Below are 19,685 nucleotides of genomic sequence, written 5' to 3'. Positions count from 1 at the left end.
CTCTAACTCCTGGGCTCATGCGAGTCTCCAGCCTCCACCTCCCAAGTAGCTGGGACTACAGGCACCCGCCACAACACCCGGCTATTGTTTGGTTGCAGCCGTCATTGTTGTTTGGCAGGCCCGGCTGGATTCGAACCCACCAGCTCAGGTGTATGTGGCTGGTGCCTTAGCCGCTTGAGCAATAGGCGCCAAGCCCACAGTGCTATTTTGAAAAGAATCTTTTTTTGAGTAATAGTTCTCAACCATGTCCTTAAAATAGTCAGTAAACCATGCTGCAAACAGAGGTGCTGCCATTGGTTTGGTTGTTTCATTTGATAGGCTTGGTTGTTTCATTTGACAGGCTTGGTTGTTTCATTTATGGAACGCAGGAAGAGTAGATTTAGCGTATTTCTTAAGGGCCTTAGGATATTGGGAATGGTAAATGAGTGCTGGCTTCAACTTAAAAGCCACCAGCTGCATTCGCCCCTAACAGGAGAGTCAGCCTGTCCTCGGAAGCTTTGAAGCCAGGCTCTCTCTCTAGCTATGAAAGTCTTAGGTGGTATCTTATTCCAAGAGAAGGCTGTTTTGTCTGTGTTGAAAATCTCTTGTCCAGTGTGGTCACCGGCACCAGTTCTCTTACCTTGGTCCCTGGCTGCAGCTTCTGTCAGCATACGCTGCCTCATCTCGTTAGCTTATGCAGTGACATCACCACTTTGCCTGAACCTTGCTAACCTGCCTCGCCGGCTTCAGAGTGTTCTGCAGCTTCATCACCTCTCAGCTTTCAGAGAATTTCAGGGAATTAAGGATTTGCCCTGGATTAGGTTTTGGCTTAAGGGAATGTTGTGGCTGGTTTGATCTTCTGTCTATCTAGATCACTAAAACTTTCTCCGTGTCAGCAATGAGAATGTTTTTTCTTATCATTTGTAAGCTCACTGGAGTAGCATTTTAAATTTCCTTCAAGAACTTTTCCTTTGCATTCACAACTTAGCTAACTGGTGCAGGAAGGCAGCTTTTGGCCTGTCTTGGCTTTTGGCATAACTTTCCTCACTAAGCTTAATCGTTTATAGTTTTTTTGATTTTAAGTCAGTAATGTGTGGCTCTTCCCTTCATTTGAATACTTAGAGGCCATTGTAGGGTTATTAATTGGCTTAATTTCAGTATTTTTGTCTCAAGGCCTGAGGACAGTGGGGTGGGCAGCCTATCAGTGAAGCAGTCAGGCCACTTGAAACATTTTCCTGCTAAGTCCCATGTCTTTGCTGGGTGCACTTTGTGATGTGTAGTAACATCAGAAGCCCCTGATCCCAGAGCACTGTAACAGATGCAGTAATAACAACGAAAACCTTCCAAGTGTTGCAAGAATTACTAAAGTGTGACACAAAGTGAGCACATGCTGTTGGAAAAGGGTGTTGATAGAAAGGCTTGGATGCGGGGTGGCTGCAAACCTTCAAGTTGGAGAAAAGGAAAGCAAAATGGGACAAAATGAGGTCTGTCTGTAATTGATCATTTTACCCACTTCTGCTTGGTCTTACCTTTTTTTTTTTTTAATAGAGACAGTCTCACTTTATCACCCTCAGTAGAGTTCGAGTTCTGTGGCATCACAGCTGACAGTAACCTCCAGCTTTTGGGCTTAGATGATTCTCTTGCCTCAGCCTCCCGAGTAGCTGGGACTACAGGCGCCCGCCACAGTGCCCGGCTGTTTTTTTGTTGCAGTTTGACCAGACTGGGTTCAAACTCGCCACCCTCAGTATATGGGACCAGCGCCCTACCCACTGAACCAGAGGCACTGTCCTGTCTTACCTTTTTAAAATAAAACTATTCTCTGCAAGTTTTTTTAAACTGAGAATTACTTTATGCTTGTGCCTATTTAAAGTGCCCTTGATAACACTACAGGGTCATGGAATAGAGCCTGGAGTCTGAAGTCAGGTCTGGACCCCACCTGGGCTCCTCGCTCTTGGTTTTGCATGTTATTCAACCCTTCTTAGCTTCACCTTCTGCATCGCTGGAACCAGTGATTTCTGTGAATCCTAAAATCTATAAAACTATAGAAAGCATAGCATGGTGACTTGCTATTGTGAGCAAGGAAAATCACCCAGGGTTAATCATCTAGTTGGTGATCCAGAGTAGAAATTTTATGTAGAGTTCATTATACAGTGTTGAAGTGACCTGTGTATTTGTGTCTTTCTCTCTTTATTGGAAGCTGAGGACAGAAACTGTGCTTAGTTGAATAACTAAAAAATATATAAATTTTCAAATTTATATATATATTCAAATATATATATTTATACATATTATATATATATAATATATATATTTTGTATATTATATATATAACATTATTTTATATATATATATATATTTTTTTTTTTGAGACAGCTTCACTCTGTTGCTTAGGGTGGAGTGTTACCGTGGTATCAGCCTAGCTCGCAGCCACCCTCAAGTCCTGGTTCAAGTAATCCTCCTGTCTCAGCCTCCTGAGTAGCTAGGCCTTGCCTGCCACAGTACCCAGCTAATTTTTTTTTTTAACTTTTAGTGGCAACAGGATCTTGCTTTTGCTTAGGCTGGTCTGAAACTCCTGAGCTCAATGGATCCTCCAGAATGCTGGGATTACCAGTGTGAGCCACTGTGCCTGGCCAGGTTCAACCTTTTTCAATCCTGTGCTCTTTTTGCCAGAAAACAAAGTTTATATCTGTCTTTAGTATGATTTTAAACTCCAACTAAGTAAAGTGCAATCACCAAAAACAAAGTGACGTTTTGCAATAACACGTTCTCTTATTCTCAAAGTGCTAAGTAGCTTATGATTCACAGACCTTGGAGTTCTCTTTTCACCCCCTTCCATCTCTTGAAGAGTCAACCAGTGGATATATTACCCAGAACAACTTGAGTTTTAATGTCAGAGTACTGACTAGGTATATGACTTTAGTTTACTTTGAAATGGTGAGGATTAGATTATAAAAGACCTTTGAGATACCTCCTAATTTTTGCTTTTCAGTAATGCTTGAGCCTTTACTGTGCATGAGGTAACTGAGTCAACACTTCTTGCATTATCCTTAATCTGAAAAATCTTAAATGGCTATTAGGCATTTATTATGCTAATTTTGCCAATGAGGACAAGTTGCAAGAGGTCAGAGCCAGAGATCAGGAGGAATATGGCCAGTGTTGGAATTGAGGAGGAAAGCAACTTGATGCTTTCCATGGAAGTCAGTGAAGCAGAGGTGAGTGCGGGTCCACTCTGCTGGTACCCTCGTGTTACAGCAGCCGGAAAGGCTGCGTGGCCCAGAAGATGGCCGGGCATCTTATCTAAATGGTGTGTGTGGGGGGTGGGGAGGCTCCTTGAGGTAAAGAGGCATCACCACAGTGTTTGAGAAGATTCTTAGCTGCGCTCTCGCCTCCTTGTGCCTTCCTGCCTTCCTTCTCTCCCGTCTCCCCCTCACTCTTCCCCACTCTCTCCTTATCTCTCTGTCCTCTCTTTCTCTCCTCCTTGGTGCTGCTCTGCAGCCTCTCTCCCCCCACCAATAAAGACCTTTCCTACAAGCAAAAAAAAAAAAGATTCTTAGCTGCTCAAGTTGTCATATATTCTTCATGTTACATGGAAATTTACTCATAGAAAAGGAAAAAATTTCTTCCTCAAAGTCTTCAAAAATGTTTCTTTCTCATTTAAGTACCTTTGATGAGTTCTTTTATTCTCAGTGTAAAAAGCCCTTAAAAGTATTTAGCTGTCCTCATTCACATTGTCAGTAAATTAGAGTTGCCAAAAAATAGGAGGTGGATAATTAATCTGAAAAATGTGTATTTTTTTTTCTTAGCTTCTGTTTCCATATAGTCATAGTGTTTCTACTTCCTCACAGCCCTCTGGTTGCTGTAGCACCGCAGGCCAGCATGGGTTTGGGGTGGGGGACTGACCCTGAAGGCCTGCCTTGGAGCCTACTACTGATTTATATTAATTATATATATATTTCTGTGGGAAAATGTGTCTAAAATTTTAGGTAACTTTTCCACATTGAAGGTGCCTGCTACTCCATGATTTTAATCACAGGTTAAAATCCTTATTAGCACTTTGAATTATGAATTGTTTGTACCACTAAAGGGGAAAGAAAATTGAAATAGTGTGTGTGTGCGCGCGCGCGCGCTCCCATAATCTCAGGATAATTTTGATTGATTTTAATCCCAAACTTCCTAGTCATGTTTGGTCTGAACTTTATGAAATGAGTGGATAAATTGGTTCTTTAATGGTGGTTTCTAGACTATATTACACTATTAGAGAACACTGTCTCACGTTAGTTAGCCAGGAGGTATTGTAGACTTATTACAGCATATTCGTGAATGACTTGTTTTATATAAAGATGTTTCCTTGGCTTGATCCATTATGTTTTAAGAATAAATAGGTTTGAGTGTTTCTTTACTAAATTCTAATATTTAATACTTTTTGTTGTTTTGTGATCAATATTGTCAAAAAGTTAAAGGCAGTACAAAGCTGGTGTGGGAGAAGTTAGTTTGGGAAAACAAGTGATATTTTTTCAGGACTATTCTGAAACCCATATTTATTACTCTTTTTTTTTTAATCATTGTGTCTTAAGTTGTGAGAAAGCTCTAATTGTAGAGCCACGTAACCCCATGCAGCGTTCCTGTGGCTGGGGGTGTGCAATGCTGGGGCACTGAGCATGGGTTTAGGGGTTGCTTTTATTTTTCTAGGCTCTCTGGGGCCTCTGCAGGGTATTCACAGAAGTTTAGATGTTGGAAATTTTACTTCATATTTTTATATGGCGATGTTCTATATTGTACATAAGTACTTTTTAGCCTAAAATGGTGGCTAAAATGAGGAGGCTCTAACAGTGTTCTTACTTTTTACAGGTATGCCTTACATTTTCTTGTACAAAGTGGAGTTTCCTACTGTATCATGATTATAATAGGAGTGGAGAACATGCACAAGTAAGTATAAATAAGTAAGCACATATAAATACATAATTTAACTTAATAGAATTAGATCAAAGTAGAATTTTGTTTATTATACCTAAAATAATACTGAGTTGTGACAACTTTTTAAAGAAGAGTCTTCATACATAGAAAAATAAAATCATTGGGCTTGGTGCCAGTGGCTCAAGCGGCTAAGGCGCCAGCCACATACACCTGAGTTGGCGGGTTCGAATTCAGCCTGGACCACCAAACAACAATGACGGCTGCAACCAAAAAATAGCTGGGCATTGTGGCGGGTGCCTGTGGTCCCAGCTACTTGGGAGGCTGAGGCAGGAGACTCGCTTGAGCCCAGGAGTTAGAGGTTGCTGTGAGCCGTGATGCCATGGCACTCTACCCAGGGGGACAGCTTGAGGCTCTATCTCAAAAAAAAAAAAAGTCATTGGTGGGCATCACTTTTTTGTTTACTTAGAGCAGAGTTTTTGAACCTTGGTACTATTGATGTTTGAGGACAGATAATTTTTTTTGTTTTTTTGAGACAGAGTCTCATTATGTCACCTTTGGTAGAGTGCCTTAGTGTCACAGCTCACAGCAACCTCCAACTCCTGGGCTTAAGTGATTCTCTTGCCTCAGCCTCCCAGTCAGCTGGGACTCCAGGTGCCCACCACAATGCCTGGCTTTTTTTTGTTGCAGTTGTCATTATTGTCTAGCTGGCTGGGGCTGGGTTCAAACCCACCAGCCTCGGTGCATGTGGGCTGTGCCGTAACCGCTGTGCTATGGCGCCGAGCCAGGACAGATAATTCTTTAATGTTTAGGACTGATGTGCATTGTAGGCTAGTTAGTAGCATCCCTGGTTTCTACCCACTAGATACTAGAAGTATCCCTCCAGTCCTGACAACCGTAAATGTTTCCAGATATCTTTAAATATCCTTTGGAGGGTGAAATGAGGGTCCTGTTAATAACCACTGCTTTAGTTCTATAGGTGATAGCATTAGACAGATGGAGTGAAGTGAATAGATTGGAGAGAGATTTCAAAGGACGGAGTGATTAATGAGAAGTGCAGGTTGGAAATGAGGTGTCCAGGGTGACTCCCAGGTTTCTGGCTTAAACCGTAGGCTAGATGGAAGAACTCTTTTCTGAGGTAGAGTACCCTGCAAGTGGGTGTGAGTTGAGGGGACAGAGCTTTTCAGGTGGGTGTATATATTCAGCCCCTCAGTAGTGCTTGGCAGGTAGTAGACACTCAGTGAATTTTTGCTGCATAAATGAATGCTGACTTTAAGACATAGAATGGGAGCTGGGTGGTTAAACCAGTAGTCGTATATCAGGAGAGGGTAGCTGAGCCAGCGATATAAATTTGGGAATAGGGATGTGTAAAAAGTGTTTGGTTGAAAACCCAAGGACCAAGCATACGAACGGATACTGCTGGGATATTCCATCATATCTGAGATGTGATGTTTGATGCATGCGCTGTTTTTCTGAATTCTTAAACACGTATGTCTGTAAGAGTTTTGCATAAGGGATTATCTTTTTTCTGAGTCTCGTTCTGTTTTGCATCTTCTGTGTTGGACAGTGTTAGGGACCTCCTCTGTGGTGACGTGCTGTCTTCTCAGTTTCCATGGACACAGTGGCCCAGGCTCGAGTGCCATGGTGTTGGCCTAACTCACAGGAACCTTAGACTTCTGGGCTCAAGTGAACCTCCTGCCTCAGCCTCCCTAGTAGCTGGGACTACCGGAACCTGCCACAAAATGCCTGGCTAATTTTTCTATTTTTAGTAGAGATGGGTCTTGCTCTTGCTCAGGCTGATCTGGATCCTCCTGCCCAGAGTTCCAGGATTACATGCGTGAGCCACCATACCTGGCCCACTTTACAAGTTCTTCATGTTTTGATTTTAATTTTTAAAAAAGGAAAAAATACCTTGGTGTTTCAGATGAAGTGATTTTTGTACTATTATGACTCTATTTTTAAAATCTTGTATAGATGATAGGTTCAAAATGATAATTTAATTAATATCTGATGAAAATGATGCTCTTAATCTGTATAATAGAAAGAGACTAATTAGATTACTGAAATCAGGGGGAGTAAATTCATGTCTAGTAATAGGAAATTGTTTCTTTTTCTGAAAGGCAATTTATAGTACTTTAGACCTGTATTGTTAACTACGATGGCCACTAACCACAAGTAGCTGTGCGAATTTAAATTAATTAAAAATTGAAATACAGTTCTTTAGTTACACTAGCTACATTTCAAGTGTTCAGTAAGTGACTACATTGGACATTGCAGATAGAGAACATTTCTAACATTGTAGGAAATTTTATTAGATACTAGTGCTGTTTCAGAGACATACAGTTGTCTCAAATTAGTAATGTTACTTCTTTGCAGTAAGTATTCAGGGGGAAAGTACTACTCGTGTATATGCTGCTGATATTTAGAATAGAATTTCAGTGTTGGGATATTAATGGAGCAGATTGGGGAAGGCAGGGTTTGCCACATACGTTGCTGTTGTTGGCAGTAAACACCAGGTGGATAAGTGATTTGAAAAGTGTGTATCTTGTTCTTATTTTTAAACTCAGTTCTATTTTACTTTTTAGTCACATGTATTTTGCTTGACGTTTTCTTATTTTTTTCTTGTTATCTGTATATGCCCCCACCCTTTTTTTTCTCACTTAGGCTTTTACTTCGATTTAAAATGTTTAATGGGTCAGACCTTAAGAATTTCTCCCAGATACACTAGGTGGGGCTCAGCGCGTTCCTGTGTGTTGTTCACAGTTCCTGTTTATGTATAATGCTGTCTGTTTCTTTCAGTCTGCCGTGCGTTATGTAATATATTTCTGTGAATATGTAGGCTTTAGAATTTTAAATTTAGGGATTTAGACTTAGAGCACTTAAGAATTTTAAAGTTCTTGCATGTGACTGCTTTTTACTTAATTATTTTTGGAGAAAAGGCATAAAAAATTTATTAACGTGTGCATAGGATTAACCACGAGTGATTCCTCCAGGATCATTCTGTTTTCTTTTTCTTTTCTTTTTCCTTTTTTGCTTTATGGTCTTTATGAGTGTTGTTACTACACTTGCTCTAACAGATCCATATGAAATTAAAATATTTTAATACAATATGAACTTTATTTCTGTAGCTCCTTTTAATGCTGATGTGTATGCTTTATTACTCTGATCCGTATTAGTTAATTTATATTTAATACTTAATCTATTTTAGAAATCAGTGCTTTTTCTTGGATTATAGTTTCATATAATTTCTGAAATTTTTGAAGAAAAAATTGAAAAATTTAAATAATAGAGACAAAAGAATATTTAGGGATACAGTATCCCATACGTCTTAGTCCTTTGGGGCCATTATACCAAAATACCATGAACTGGGTGGATAAACAGCAGTAATTTATTTCTCTGAGTTTGGAGGCTGGGCCGTCCAAGATCAGGCTGCTATAGACATGGTGTCTGGTGAGGGCTTGCGTCCTGGTTCATAGTCAGCGGTGTTCTCCCCTGACCTCACATGCTAGGAGAGGCAAGAGAGCTCTCTGGTTCTCTTCATAAGGATGCTAATCCTATTCATGGGGATTCTGCAACTGGTCATCTTCAAAGGCCTACCTCTAAACATCCTCACAGATTAGGTTTCAGCATCATAATTGGGGGGAGGGGAACAGTCTATAGCAGTCTCTATAAGGATATTAATGCTCCTTAGCATGGAAGTAATTCACCTTCACCAAATTTTACCTAGCATTTCGGAGAGCAGGGTTTGGCGTTTTTAACTATGCAAGGCATACAGCTTCTGTCCCTGTTTCACTCTGCTGTCACAGGGCAAAGGCAATTGTAGACCATAGTGAACGGGTAACACAGCTGTGCTTCAGTAGAACTATATTACAAAGATAAGTGGTAGACTGGGTTTGGCCAACCTTTATCTAAGCAGACTCTTTTAAGAGAGCAGGTGGCAGAGACATTTTCCTATTAGCTTAAAAAATGTAAGTTTGCCAAGTGGTAATTTTGAACTTGCTATAGCACAAATATGGAATATATGAAATTGTTTTATGAGTTACTGTCTTGAAGCAATGTTTTCTAAAAAGATAGCTGAAATGTTTGCCTTCCTCTTGATATAACTTTTGTGTAAAAAGGAAGTAAAGTAATGCAAAGCCTGATGGTTAACACTTAAGTAAAAACAATATAAACGGAATAATAAAATCACAGGATGTGAGATCAATATACAAAAGTCAGTGTTCCCTACACGCAGTGGCTCATGACTGTAACCCTAGCATTTCAGTAGCTGAGGTGGAAGGATTGCTTGCAGGCAAGAGTTTAAGGCCAGCCTGAGCAACATAGGAGATCCCCATCTCTACAGAAAAATAGAAAAATATTAGCTGGACATGGTAGTATGCACCTGTATTCAGAAGGATCACGTGAGCCCAGGAGTTAGTAGGTGGCAGTGAACACTCTAGTCTGGGCAATAGAGTGAGACACTGATTTTTAAATACCAGAAATGAATGTCTGAGAATGAAATTTTAAAAATCCATCCTCAGGGGACCAGAAAGAATAACGTGTAGGAGTAAACTTAACAGAAGTGCAAGCCTGAGAATAGAAAGCATTGCTGTGAGGCGCTGCCATGTTGAGGGTCGGGAGACTTAGTAGCATGTGTGGCAGTTCCTGCGCTGTGGAGCAAAAGAGTCAGTGCAGTTTCCGTCAGAATCCCAGCAGGCTCTGTTGTGGAAATGGACAAGCTGACCCTAAAATTTAAATGGAAAGGACCTAGGACAGCCCCACAAGAAAACAAAGTTGAATGACTTATTTAGCGTTACCTCATTTAAAAACTTAGCATCAGCTCAGCGCCTATAGCTCAACCGGCTAAGGCGCCAGCCACGTACACCTAAGGTGGCGGGCTCGAATCCCCAGCCCGGACCCGCCAAACAACAATGACGGCTGCAACCAAAAAATAGCCGGGCGTTGTGGCGGGCGCCTGTGGTCCCAGCTACTTGGGAGGCAGAGGCAGGAGACTCGCTTGAGCCCAGGAGTTGGAGGTTGCTGTGAGCTGTAATGCCACGGCACTCTACCCAGGGGGACAGCTTGAGGCTCTGTCTCAAAAAAAAAAAAAAAAAAAAAAAAAACTTAGCATCAAGCTGCATCAGTTACGACAGTGCACTCCTGCAGTGTGTTGAGATGGATGTATTCGTCAGTTGAACAAAATCTGGTCAAATGATTGCTGACAAATTTGCTAGAGCAAGTCACGGGAAAAGGGTTATCTTCTCAACAAGTGGTGCCTTTACAATTGGATATACCGTAGGAACAAGTAAGTAAAGATGCATTTTAACTCCTACCTCAGAAGGGAATACAAAAATAAACCCAAAGTAACTCCCAGATCTACCTGGGAAGATAAAACTCTACAGCCTATAGAAAAAGGAGAAAAAAAATACTTCCATTGGATTAGGGGACAACATAATATTAAAACCACAAAGAAAATGAAAGGAAATTTGATGGTTTGGACTTCATTAAAATAAAAAAATTTCACTCTTGGAAAGACATGTTAAGAAAATGGAAGAACAGGCCACTGATTAGGATAAAATATTTGCAAAATCTATATATCAGAATAAAGAACTCTTACAACTCCATATTAAGAAAATAACCCAATTAAGAAAGGGGCAAAAGATTTGAACAACATTTCATCAGGTAAAGATATATAAATGCAAATTTAAGCATATGAAAAGATACTCACATTAGTCCTTAGGGAAGTGCCTGTAAAACTCTGGTGAGATACCGCTTACCACTCACCAACAGTGGCGACAGGGAGTGACCACTCACCAACCAGGTGCAGTGACATGTGGAGGAGGTGGGACCCTCATAGTGCTGGTGGGAATGTAAAAGGGGGCAGCCACGGAGGGAAAGAGTTTGGCAGTTTTAAAAAGTTAAACATATACTTACATAACAGTAATTTTACTCTAAGAAAAATGGAAACATATTGACGTGGACACTTGTGAGTGTTTATAGCCAGATTGTTCATCAGAGCTTCCAACAGACATGTTCATCAGCTGGTATGTTGCCAGGAGGGCACCCCAAGCAGTGACAAGGAACATGCTGTGTGCCATAACATGGGTCAGTCTCAGAAACTGCATGCTCAGTGGGAAAAGCAGGCCCCAAAGCCTGCAGCTGATAGGAGCCCGCTTATATGATGTTTCTGCAAAAGGCGAAATTCTGTGTACAAAGGGTTGAGTCAGTGCTTGCTAGGGGCTGGGGTGAGAGTGAGGATTGATGGCAGATGGGCATGAGAGAACTTTTTGGGGTGATGGATAGATTCTAAAACTAGACTATGGTGTAAATTCACTAAAATGCATTGAATTGTACACTGACGTGAGTTTTATGACGTATAAATTTTTACTTCAAAGCTATTTAAAATTATAAACATTATAAAGAGAAATATGAGAAGGAAAATCAATATTAAAATAGAGACAGTTTTGAAAATTGATTTAAGAATTTTATACATATTCTCATTTAAGAAGATTTATAGATGTTCATGTGAATCTGATACCGGACTTTTAGGTTCTTGGTCTCAGTGATTCAATGAATGAAGCGACAGACCACAGGATCAGCAGTAGGTTAGGTTTTATTAGGTTTTATTCAACAAGTGTTACAGCTCTCACAAAGAGCCAAACCTCCTTGTTCTCCCGCTCTCTCAGAGGTCTGCGTTTGGGTGCTCTGCTTAAGGGCTTATGTAGGGGCAATTGTCCAGTGAGCTTTCGGGTCCTGAAAGTAGACCAATCAGGAGCAGGTTTTGAAAATAGACCAATCAGGGATGCACTGGAGGAATTGACCTGCCAGAAGTCCATGAGAGGGGACAGCATGGTGCCAGTATCTTTCCGCTCATGTCTGGCGAATTCCTCCATTCGCCATAAAAGCAATAGGTCCAGGGACAAGGTGGCAGTCTCAGTGCCACCTTGTCCAGTATCATGTCCATGTTTTTTTGAGTTTAATTGTAAGAAGAAAGAGTCAAAAAGAACATTGACCTTCAAAGGAAGGAAATCTGAATGTTGAGGGAAAGACATGATAACTTTCTGTAACTGTTTGAATGATGTAGATACGGTTGATATGAAAGGCACATTTTTTGTCCTAGGAAGCATAACCTCTGTAATAATGAGTATTTGTCAGTGTGATTTATGGAATATTGCATTTGTCATTGGAGATACTGAAATAGATGCTGAGGGACACTGTGGTTTGAATGCTGTAGGAGACAGTGCCATATGCCTTCTAAGTTTCCTTCTGATGGTAATTCCTGACAAGCACCAGGGGAGCTGCTGAAGTCACAGAACGTGAGCTATTTATAAATACTTTTTTCCCTCTTAATCATAAAGTGCTCTAAATAAATCGAGAACCTCCATAATTTTAATATTGACTTTCTTTTCTTTGTCTTTTATGCCTTCATTCATTCATTCTTTCTTTTGGATAGCCAGTACCTTCCTGCTTTTTATCTCCCATCAAAACATGTGGAGGAGGAGAGTGAGCTGATTATAGGCCCACTGCGTGCTTTGCTGTGGGAGAGGTGATGGTGCCTCATTTCATAAGTGAACAAGTAGAGGCTCAGTTACTACATTATTACCATGTCGCTAGGAAATGGTGGCTTTGAACACATCTGTGCCGTGCTGAACATGCTATTTTAAGTAATGTAATTTCATGTGATCGAAATTTATTCACACTATCAGTCACAAGCAATTTACTCTTTATCTGTTTTTGTGAAATGAAAAACATGTGATGTTAAAGGAATTACTGATACCACTAGACAGGAGACCTTGAGAGGTAGTATGAGAAAGTGTCCATGAACCTCTTTCTCTTGGTTTTCAAATCATGCTGTATTTTGAAACTGTCTGTAAAGTTTATTCTTTGTTTGGTGTGTTTTAAGATGTCTTGGGGAAAACAATTGGCCATGTATCTTTTCCAAACTCTGATGACCTCCCTGTTCCCCAGGGGGCTGGAAGCTCAAGAAAGCAGCTGCTGAAGTAGGAGACAGAGCCGTGTGTAGGCATCTTTGGCCTGTCTCTGTAGCTGCAGCCCAGCTGCCCCAGTCTCAGGCTCCCTGTCCTGGGGGCTCCCTTCGTCCCTCTGCCGTAAGATACCTTTCCTCTGTGTCTCCCCCGGGGTTGATTCCACAGGACTCTGTGCTTCCATTTCCTTTGGCCCAGCACTCTCAGAACTGCTCACTCCAGGCCGGAAGGAGTGAGGGTGGGATTTAGTTGAGGGCCTCTTTGGCTGGTGCTTGGGCCTTCATTGGGATCAGCTCTGGAGCACGTTCCTCAGGCTTAAAAGGTGGGTGGGGGAACAAGTAGACTGCATCATTGTGATGGAAAAGAATTGTGGTTAAACCCCTGAGATGCATGGATATCGGCCTCTATTTAGTAGAAAGATTGCTTTGTGGTTTTGCGGTAGACAGTTTTCAGTGATGTCTGTCAATTGTGAAATCAGGCTGTTTATTCCTTGGTTCATTGATTCCTTGTCTTATTCCTTAGACCGTCTTCACACCCTTTCTATAGGTGATGGGTGTGTGAACTCTTGCTGTAACATTTTATGCTAAACGCTCTGGGATTAGCTCTGGGGGAGGAGAGTTTATATTATAGGAATAGCCAATCTAACCGGGAGCAAAAACTCCCTGGAGACCTTTCTGGAGGGCATAGTGTGTGCATTTGATGCAAGTGATATAAGGGCCTTCAGAAGCTGAGGAGGTAACCTGGAAGGACATCATTACAGGGGGAACAGCACAAGCTAAGGCACTTAGTCATGAAAGAACTGGGGGTGGGGGGGGGTGCCAGGGTGATGTTGTTTGGGTTTTGTTTTCATTCTTGAGGAGTCTCACTCTGTGTCCTGGGTAGAGTGCTGTGGCATCATAGCTTATAGCAACTTCAAACTCCTGGGTTCAAGTGATCCTCCTGCCTCAGCCTCCCCAGTAGCTGGGACTATAGGAACTGCCACAACCCTAGTGATATTGTTACATTGCAGGGTGCATTTGCCAGCCCTTCTTCTTCCTTTGACAGAAGTGTATTTTTTGTATAATAGTTGCTCTGTCAGATGAGAAACAGATACATCAAATCTGTTTCATGTATAGATAGAACTAAATTCTTTACCATTTATCTAGTAGGGACAATTTTTAAACACAGGTGCCTTGTTTATAAAAACAATGAATGATCTGATTATTAAACAATCCCTGTATGTGTCTTCATGAATGCCACAACTTTTAGCAACATTTAAACGAGGCTGTGATGGTAGGCGTAGTCTGTGTGCGTGGGCTTCCCTGAAACAGAAATTGAGCTAAGGGGTGACTTCTACATATCACCATTTGAAATTACCTTGCTTGGTTACCACTTTGTCCAGCTTGAGTGTAAGTGCTTTTGGCGCACGGATCCTGTCTATCTTACATACACTGTATACTGAGAGCCTTGCCAAGTGCCTGAGTCATGGTATCTTACTAATAAATACTTGTCAAAAGAGTGAGCTTAGGACACAACCTGTTTTTCTTTTCTTTTCTTTTTTTTTTATTAAATCGTAGCTGTGTACATTAATGCAATCATGGGGTACAATGTGCTAGTTTTAGATACAATTCTGTTTTTCTTTACCTTCTCCTTAGCCCCTTGCCTGGTTTTCCATAACAAGCTTCCTTCAGAGGCATTCTATCCCTTTCTTTCATTCCTTCCTTTTTTTATCTTGACTTTCATTGATCTTTTAGATTTCGCTTTAAGTATTGTATTCTTAGAGAATCTTGCCTAGAAGTCTCAGTCTAGGAGACATGCTTTGTTACACACTCTTTCATAAAATTGTATCATTTTCCTTCTGAGAGTTTATCTTGATTTTAGTAACAAATTTATTAGTTACTTGGGCAACTAATGTGTTTTGTTTTGCCCTTACAGACTGCGAATTCCATGACAGCAGTTATGCTGTACCTTTTTAATTTTTTGAATGTAGTATAGCACTGAGGTAATGACATGTTCTTTTTTTTTTTTTTGAGACAGAGTCTCACTTTCTCACCCTTGGTAGGGTGCCATGGTGTCACAGCTCACAGCGACCTCCAACTCCTGGACTCAGGTGATTCTCTTGCCTCAGCCTCCTGAGTAGCTGGGACAACAGGTGCCTGCCACAACACCCAGCTATTTTTTTTGACGTTGCAGTTTTGCCCGGGCCGGGTTCTAGCTCACCACCCTCAGTATATATATGAGGCCAGTGCTTTACTCAGTGAGCCATAGGCACCACCTCCCTGATGACACGTTCTTAATGAGTGTTAGTGAGTGAGTGCGTGAGTGCACATATGACTTCTGCATGACAGCAGACCCTGTCCAGTGGCCTGCTAGAGCTCTTGCTTCCTGGACCATTACAACCACTGGGTTCCTCTCGGGGCCTGCCCGTGGGGGTCTTCTGGGTAGCCACTGTGGGGTCCCTTGTCTCCACCTGTGCTCCTGGTGCAGACTCTCAGCCTCATCCCTAATTCTTACTCCTGGAGCATTTGTTGGACAGCTCTAGCTCTGTTCCCAGGGAGAGTAGAATCAGGAAAAGGCAGAGGGTTTGAAAATAGGGAAGGAGTGAATGAACATAGGGAGCCTCTCTGTTTAGGTTATGGAAGAGGAAGGGGAGGAGAAATGTGTTCAGGCATTTCCCCTGGAGAATGTAGCACAGTGTGGTTCTGGGGTATTCAGATGTGCTAATTGAGCTTGTATGTATGGGTGTGGGACACTAAGTGTCCTTTGCATATTATGTTCCTTGCTTTTTAACTTTTCCATGGGAAAGATTTATTTGGAGTTCCAGAAAATAGTTTGAGATTTTTGGAACACAGCACACGAGGAAGCAGCAGAAATGTGGTATGGTTAAAATGGGAAGAGTGGAAAAGTGTGTTAACCCTGAGAAGTTAAACTACTTAAGTTAAACTATTTTCTTAATAATTTGGCAAATAACTTTCAACAGTATCACTGGGTGCTGTGGTGGGTATTTGTAATCCCAGCTACTCAGGAGACTGAAGGAGGAGGTTGCTTGGGCTTAGGGGTTCCAAACCTGTCTGGGCATCTTAGTCTTGAGACTCTCATCCCAAACAAAAATAAAAACAAACCAAAAAATGCAAGATAAATGACCTAAAAAAAAGACCTAAGATGTAAGTATATGTCGTAAAATTGCATGTTTCTAAGGATTGCCAAGCTATGTGTAAAACTGTGTTGTGAGAACTGTAGGAGACTGACGCTAAGGCTATATCATGTGGCCCAGCTACCCATCAGTTTTAACAAACATTTATTGTGTGCTGCAAAATTTCCAGAAACTCAAACAGAGGTGTGGTCCTTGCCCTCTGCAGTGCACAACTGAGTTGGGAACATCATAAATAAAAAAGACATAACTCTGGGCAGTGCCTGTAGCTCAAGGAGTAGGGTGCTGGCCCCATATGCTGGAGGTGGTGGGTTCAAAACCCAGCCCAGGCCAAAAACTGCGAAGAAATAAAAAAGACATAATTCTGTCATTTCACGAGTCTTATAGTCAAACTGTGCAGTTACTGCTACAGAAGAAGGACGTACTGAGGGCTGAGGGGAGCTAACTTGGAAAGTCCGGAACCCAGACTGTGCATCAGCTACCAACTGTGTATATTCAGTAGAATGAGACAGTCAGAAACAGGGGACAGATAATACATATTTGGTGTTAAGTATAATTATTCTGAAGTATAATTATTTTAAAATATCAGGGAATATTAAGATACTTTTCTCAGAAGTCTGCTTTATTGATGATATAATGAACAATAAACTAAAACACGAGAAAAGATTAAATTAAAACTCAGAGTTACACTGGGTAGCCTGAGTGATTGATCTTAGGAGGACTGGTTTGGGGTCAGATATACATGGGTTTAAATTCAAACTGCTGAATTTTCATTTGGCTTTAGGACCTTGATTAAGTCACCTTATTTTGTGGGCCTAAATTGGATTAAACCTGTAATTTAACTGAGGAGTTTGGTGTTTGCATGCTTCATTGTGTGGACATAAACGTAAACTTTTCTTGGAGTAAAGGGTTTGGCTACTGAGAAGACTTCTAGATGAAATCCTTTCAAAGTTCATTTGTCTCAGCTACTACTTGGGAGGCTGGGGCAGGAGGATTACTTTGAGCCCAGGAGTTTGAGGCCAGCCTGGGCAACATTGTGAGAGCTCATCTCCGAAAAATAAATTACTACATAAAGGTCATTATTAGTTATTAATCATTTTGCTGGGTTTTTCTTCCTCCTGATGGTGCCCTATCAGACTTTGTTTTAAGTATTCATATTGGCATGTTTAATGCCACGTGGTACAGTTCATTCCTTGCTTCTCCCCAGAATATGAACTCCTTGCAGAGGTATTTTACTTTTAAAAAAAATCTGTTATTCTACTTGAGAGGCTAAGGCAAGAGAACCGCTTAAGCCCAGGAGTTTGAGGTTGCTGTGAGCTGTGACGCCATGGCACTCTACCCAGGGCGACAGCTTGAGACTCTGTCTCCAAAAATTAAAAAATTAAAAAAAAATCCCATTGTTAAGCTGACAGATGATAGAAGCTCAGTAAGCAACCTTTTGTATTCTGTTCTTACTGAATGAGTATTTGTGGGTTTTTGCTTTGGGGTCTTTTTAAGTCTGTTTTTGATTGGATATTGGTTTCTAATATTTATATAAGAGATTTCTGAACAGATTATATCCATTCGTGCTGTGTTCCTGTGATGCGTTTGATGTGTTAACAGTGCTCTGTTAGTGATTCCCTGTCTCATGTCCCACTGCTTCTCTCAGGCTCTCTGTAGGACAGTGGACATGGTGACTGGCAGAGTGGGATGGAGTTAGGGAAGGAAGAGGCAGTTGGTTGATGTGGTCTTTGTCTCAATCCACTGTGACCCTGAAGAACAAACAGGTAGTACTGGGTCCATTTTTACCTACTATCTGCCAGTATTAGCAACACGCCTACAGTGTCAATTCCTAGGTTAAAGTGTCATCAGGAGCTGCCTCACTGTTACTAGGAGTGAATGACGATCTTGGAAATGACATGTGGCAGACAGAAGCCTCAAGACATTTGAAAATTTGTCTTCATGAAGTTAAGGAACTCTATGGGGAAAATATTAACTTCACTGAAGACAGTATCATTAACCCCTAAGAGAGAAGAAAATGTAGCAGAAAGAAAAGTGGTCTTTAGATTTTGTTTTATTTTTATTCTCTATATGGACCATGTTCAAAAGCCTTTCAGTGGTTTGGAATAAAGGTATAGTCCCTTTTGGTATTGCTGTGGTATACATACTAAGCTAAAAAGTGGGCTTCAGTTGGTAAACTATGACTTGTTATTAAAATTGATTTTTAAAATATTATCTTTATAATGGTGAAAATGCTCAGTGATGACTGTGTATTGGTCGTTGTAGTAAGCACAGGATTACTGCTTTATCTACCAGCAGCCCTTGGAGGTATGGGTGGTATGCCCATTTTACCAAGAAACAGAAGTTGGTAGGTGGTGGGTGTGAGATTTGAATGCGGTGACCAGATTTTAACATTTGTAAAGCAGGGCAACATGGCCGGAGGTTGGGGGGGGGGGGGGGGGGACAAGGCAGGGCCTGACAACAATGCAAACTTTGATAAGCAGTTCTCGATAATCACTTCTCAACAATTATTTGTTATTGTTACAGTTTAACATTATAAAATTAACAAAAATAGTATAAAACTCATATTCTGGCAAAATAGCCACATGGCAGTCAAAAACCATATATTCCCTTCCTGTTCTCCCACCCATTCGTGTCTTCTTTCCAAAAATTGGGACTTTTTTAAAATGCCGTGGGACGCAGGACAAATTGTTAAAAGGCAGGACTGTCCCGCCAAAAACGGGACGTCTGGTCAGCCTAGATTTGAAGTAGGTGTGTCTGCTGCTACCCAGGGCCCAGGCTTTTTACCATTGTACTTTATTAATTCTAAGCATTAACCATTGTGATTATGAGGATGTGTCACTAAAACATACATGTCCTAATAGATTGAGGTGAGGTAGTGAGAGCCAAAAGGGCTTCTGCGTGAAGGCAGGGGTTTGTATGTGCTGGTTATTCTTTCTCAGAGCAAATATGCAAGTTATCTCTATCCAAAAGAATATACTGGCCTTTCCCAGTCTTCTGCTCATAATAGAGGTTTTAAATACCCTGAATTCTCATAGGGAATCATTTGGTAATAGGTAATGGGATGTCCAGGCCCTGTTAGATTTCTGAAAAATCTTTAGAACATAGGTTCAGTCCACCAAATACTGCACTCAGGAAAGGATGTGGTTCAGATTTCTTTATATACTGTGAAGTCAGTATAGTACCTTTGGATGTACTCTATTTGAATTCTAAACTTCGAATTGTAAACTGAATCCCTATTGAGAATGTTTCAGTCATTCTTGAGAAGTAAGGAAAGCCTTTTTCTGTTTTTGAAATCAAGGGCTTTTCCTAAAAAAAGTTAGGGGCTTTTATGTGAACTAGAGGGATTATATAACATGTTCTTCGGTAAATAAAGGCATTACTTTGGGTATTCCTGTTAAGTCTGGGTGTATTAGGGTAAAAAGAAATTTACATAGACTACTTGTGGAGTGGGCCTCTGCGAGCCAAGTCAGGAGTGTCTGAACTTTCCATTTGATAGGTAATGTTCAAAATCAAAAAGTAAGTGAGCATTTTGAAGATACTATCCAATCAGATGATATATCTTTCTTGTCTTGAAATAATAATCGTGGCTCGGCACCTGTAGTACAGTGGTTGTGGCACTAGCCATATACCCCGAGGCTGGTGGGTTCAAACCTGGCCAGGGCCAGCTAAACAACGACAACTGCAACAAAAAAATAACC

General features: G+C 41.0%; 1 protein-coding gene across 1 annotated transcript in view; it reads left to right on the top strand.

The window, feature by feature from the left end:
• The window catches only part of MBOAT2 (membrane bound O-acyltransferase domain containing 2), a 127,470-nt gene that overhangs the window by 42,234 nt on the left and 65,551 nt on the right, over positions 1-19,685 (top strand). The window contains exon 3 of the mRNA XM_003787377.2: positions 4,828-4,905. Within this exon, the coding sequence (XP_003787425.1) occupies positions 4,828-4,905 (78 nt within the window). The remainder of the gene's footprint in view (positions 1-4,827; positions 4,906-19,685) is intronic.

The sequence above is a fragment of the Otolemur garnettii genome, unplaced genomic scaffold (assembly GCF_000181295.1).
Source record: "Otolemur garnettii isolate 467f Iridium unplaced genomic scaffold, OtoGar3 scaffold00022, whole genome shotgun sequence".
NCBI classification, from domain to species: Eukaryota; Metazoa; Chordata; class Mammalia; order Primates; family Galagidae; genus Otolemur; species Otolemur garnettii.
This window is presented reverse-complemented; position numbering and strand designations above follow the sequence as displayed.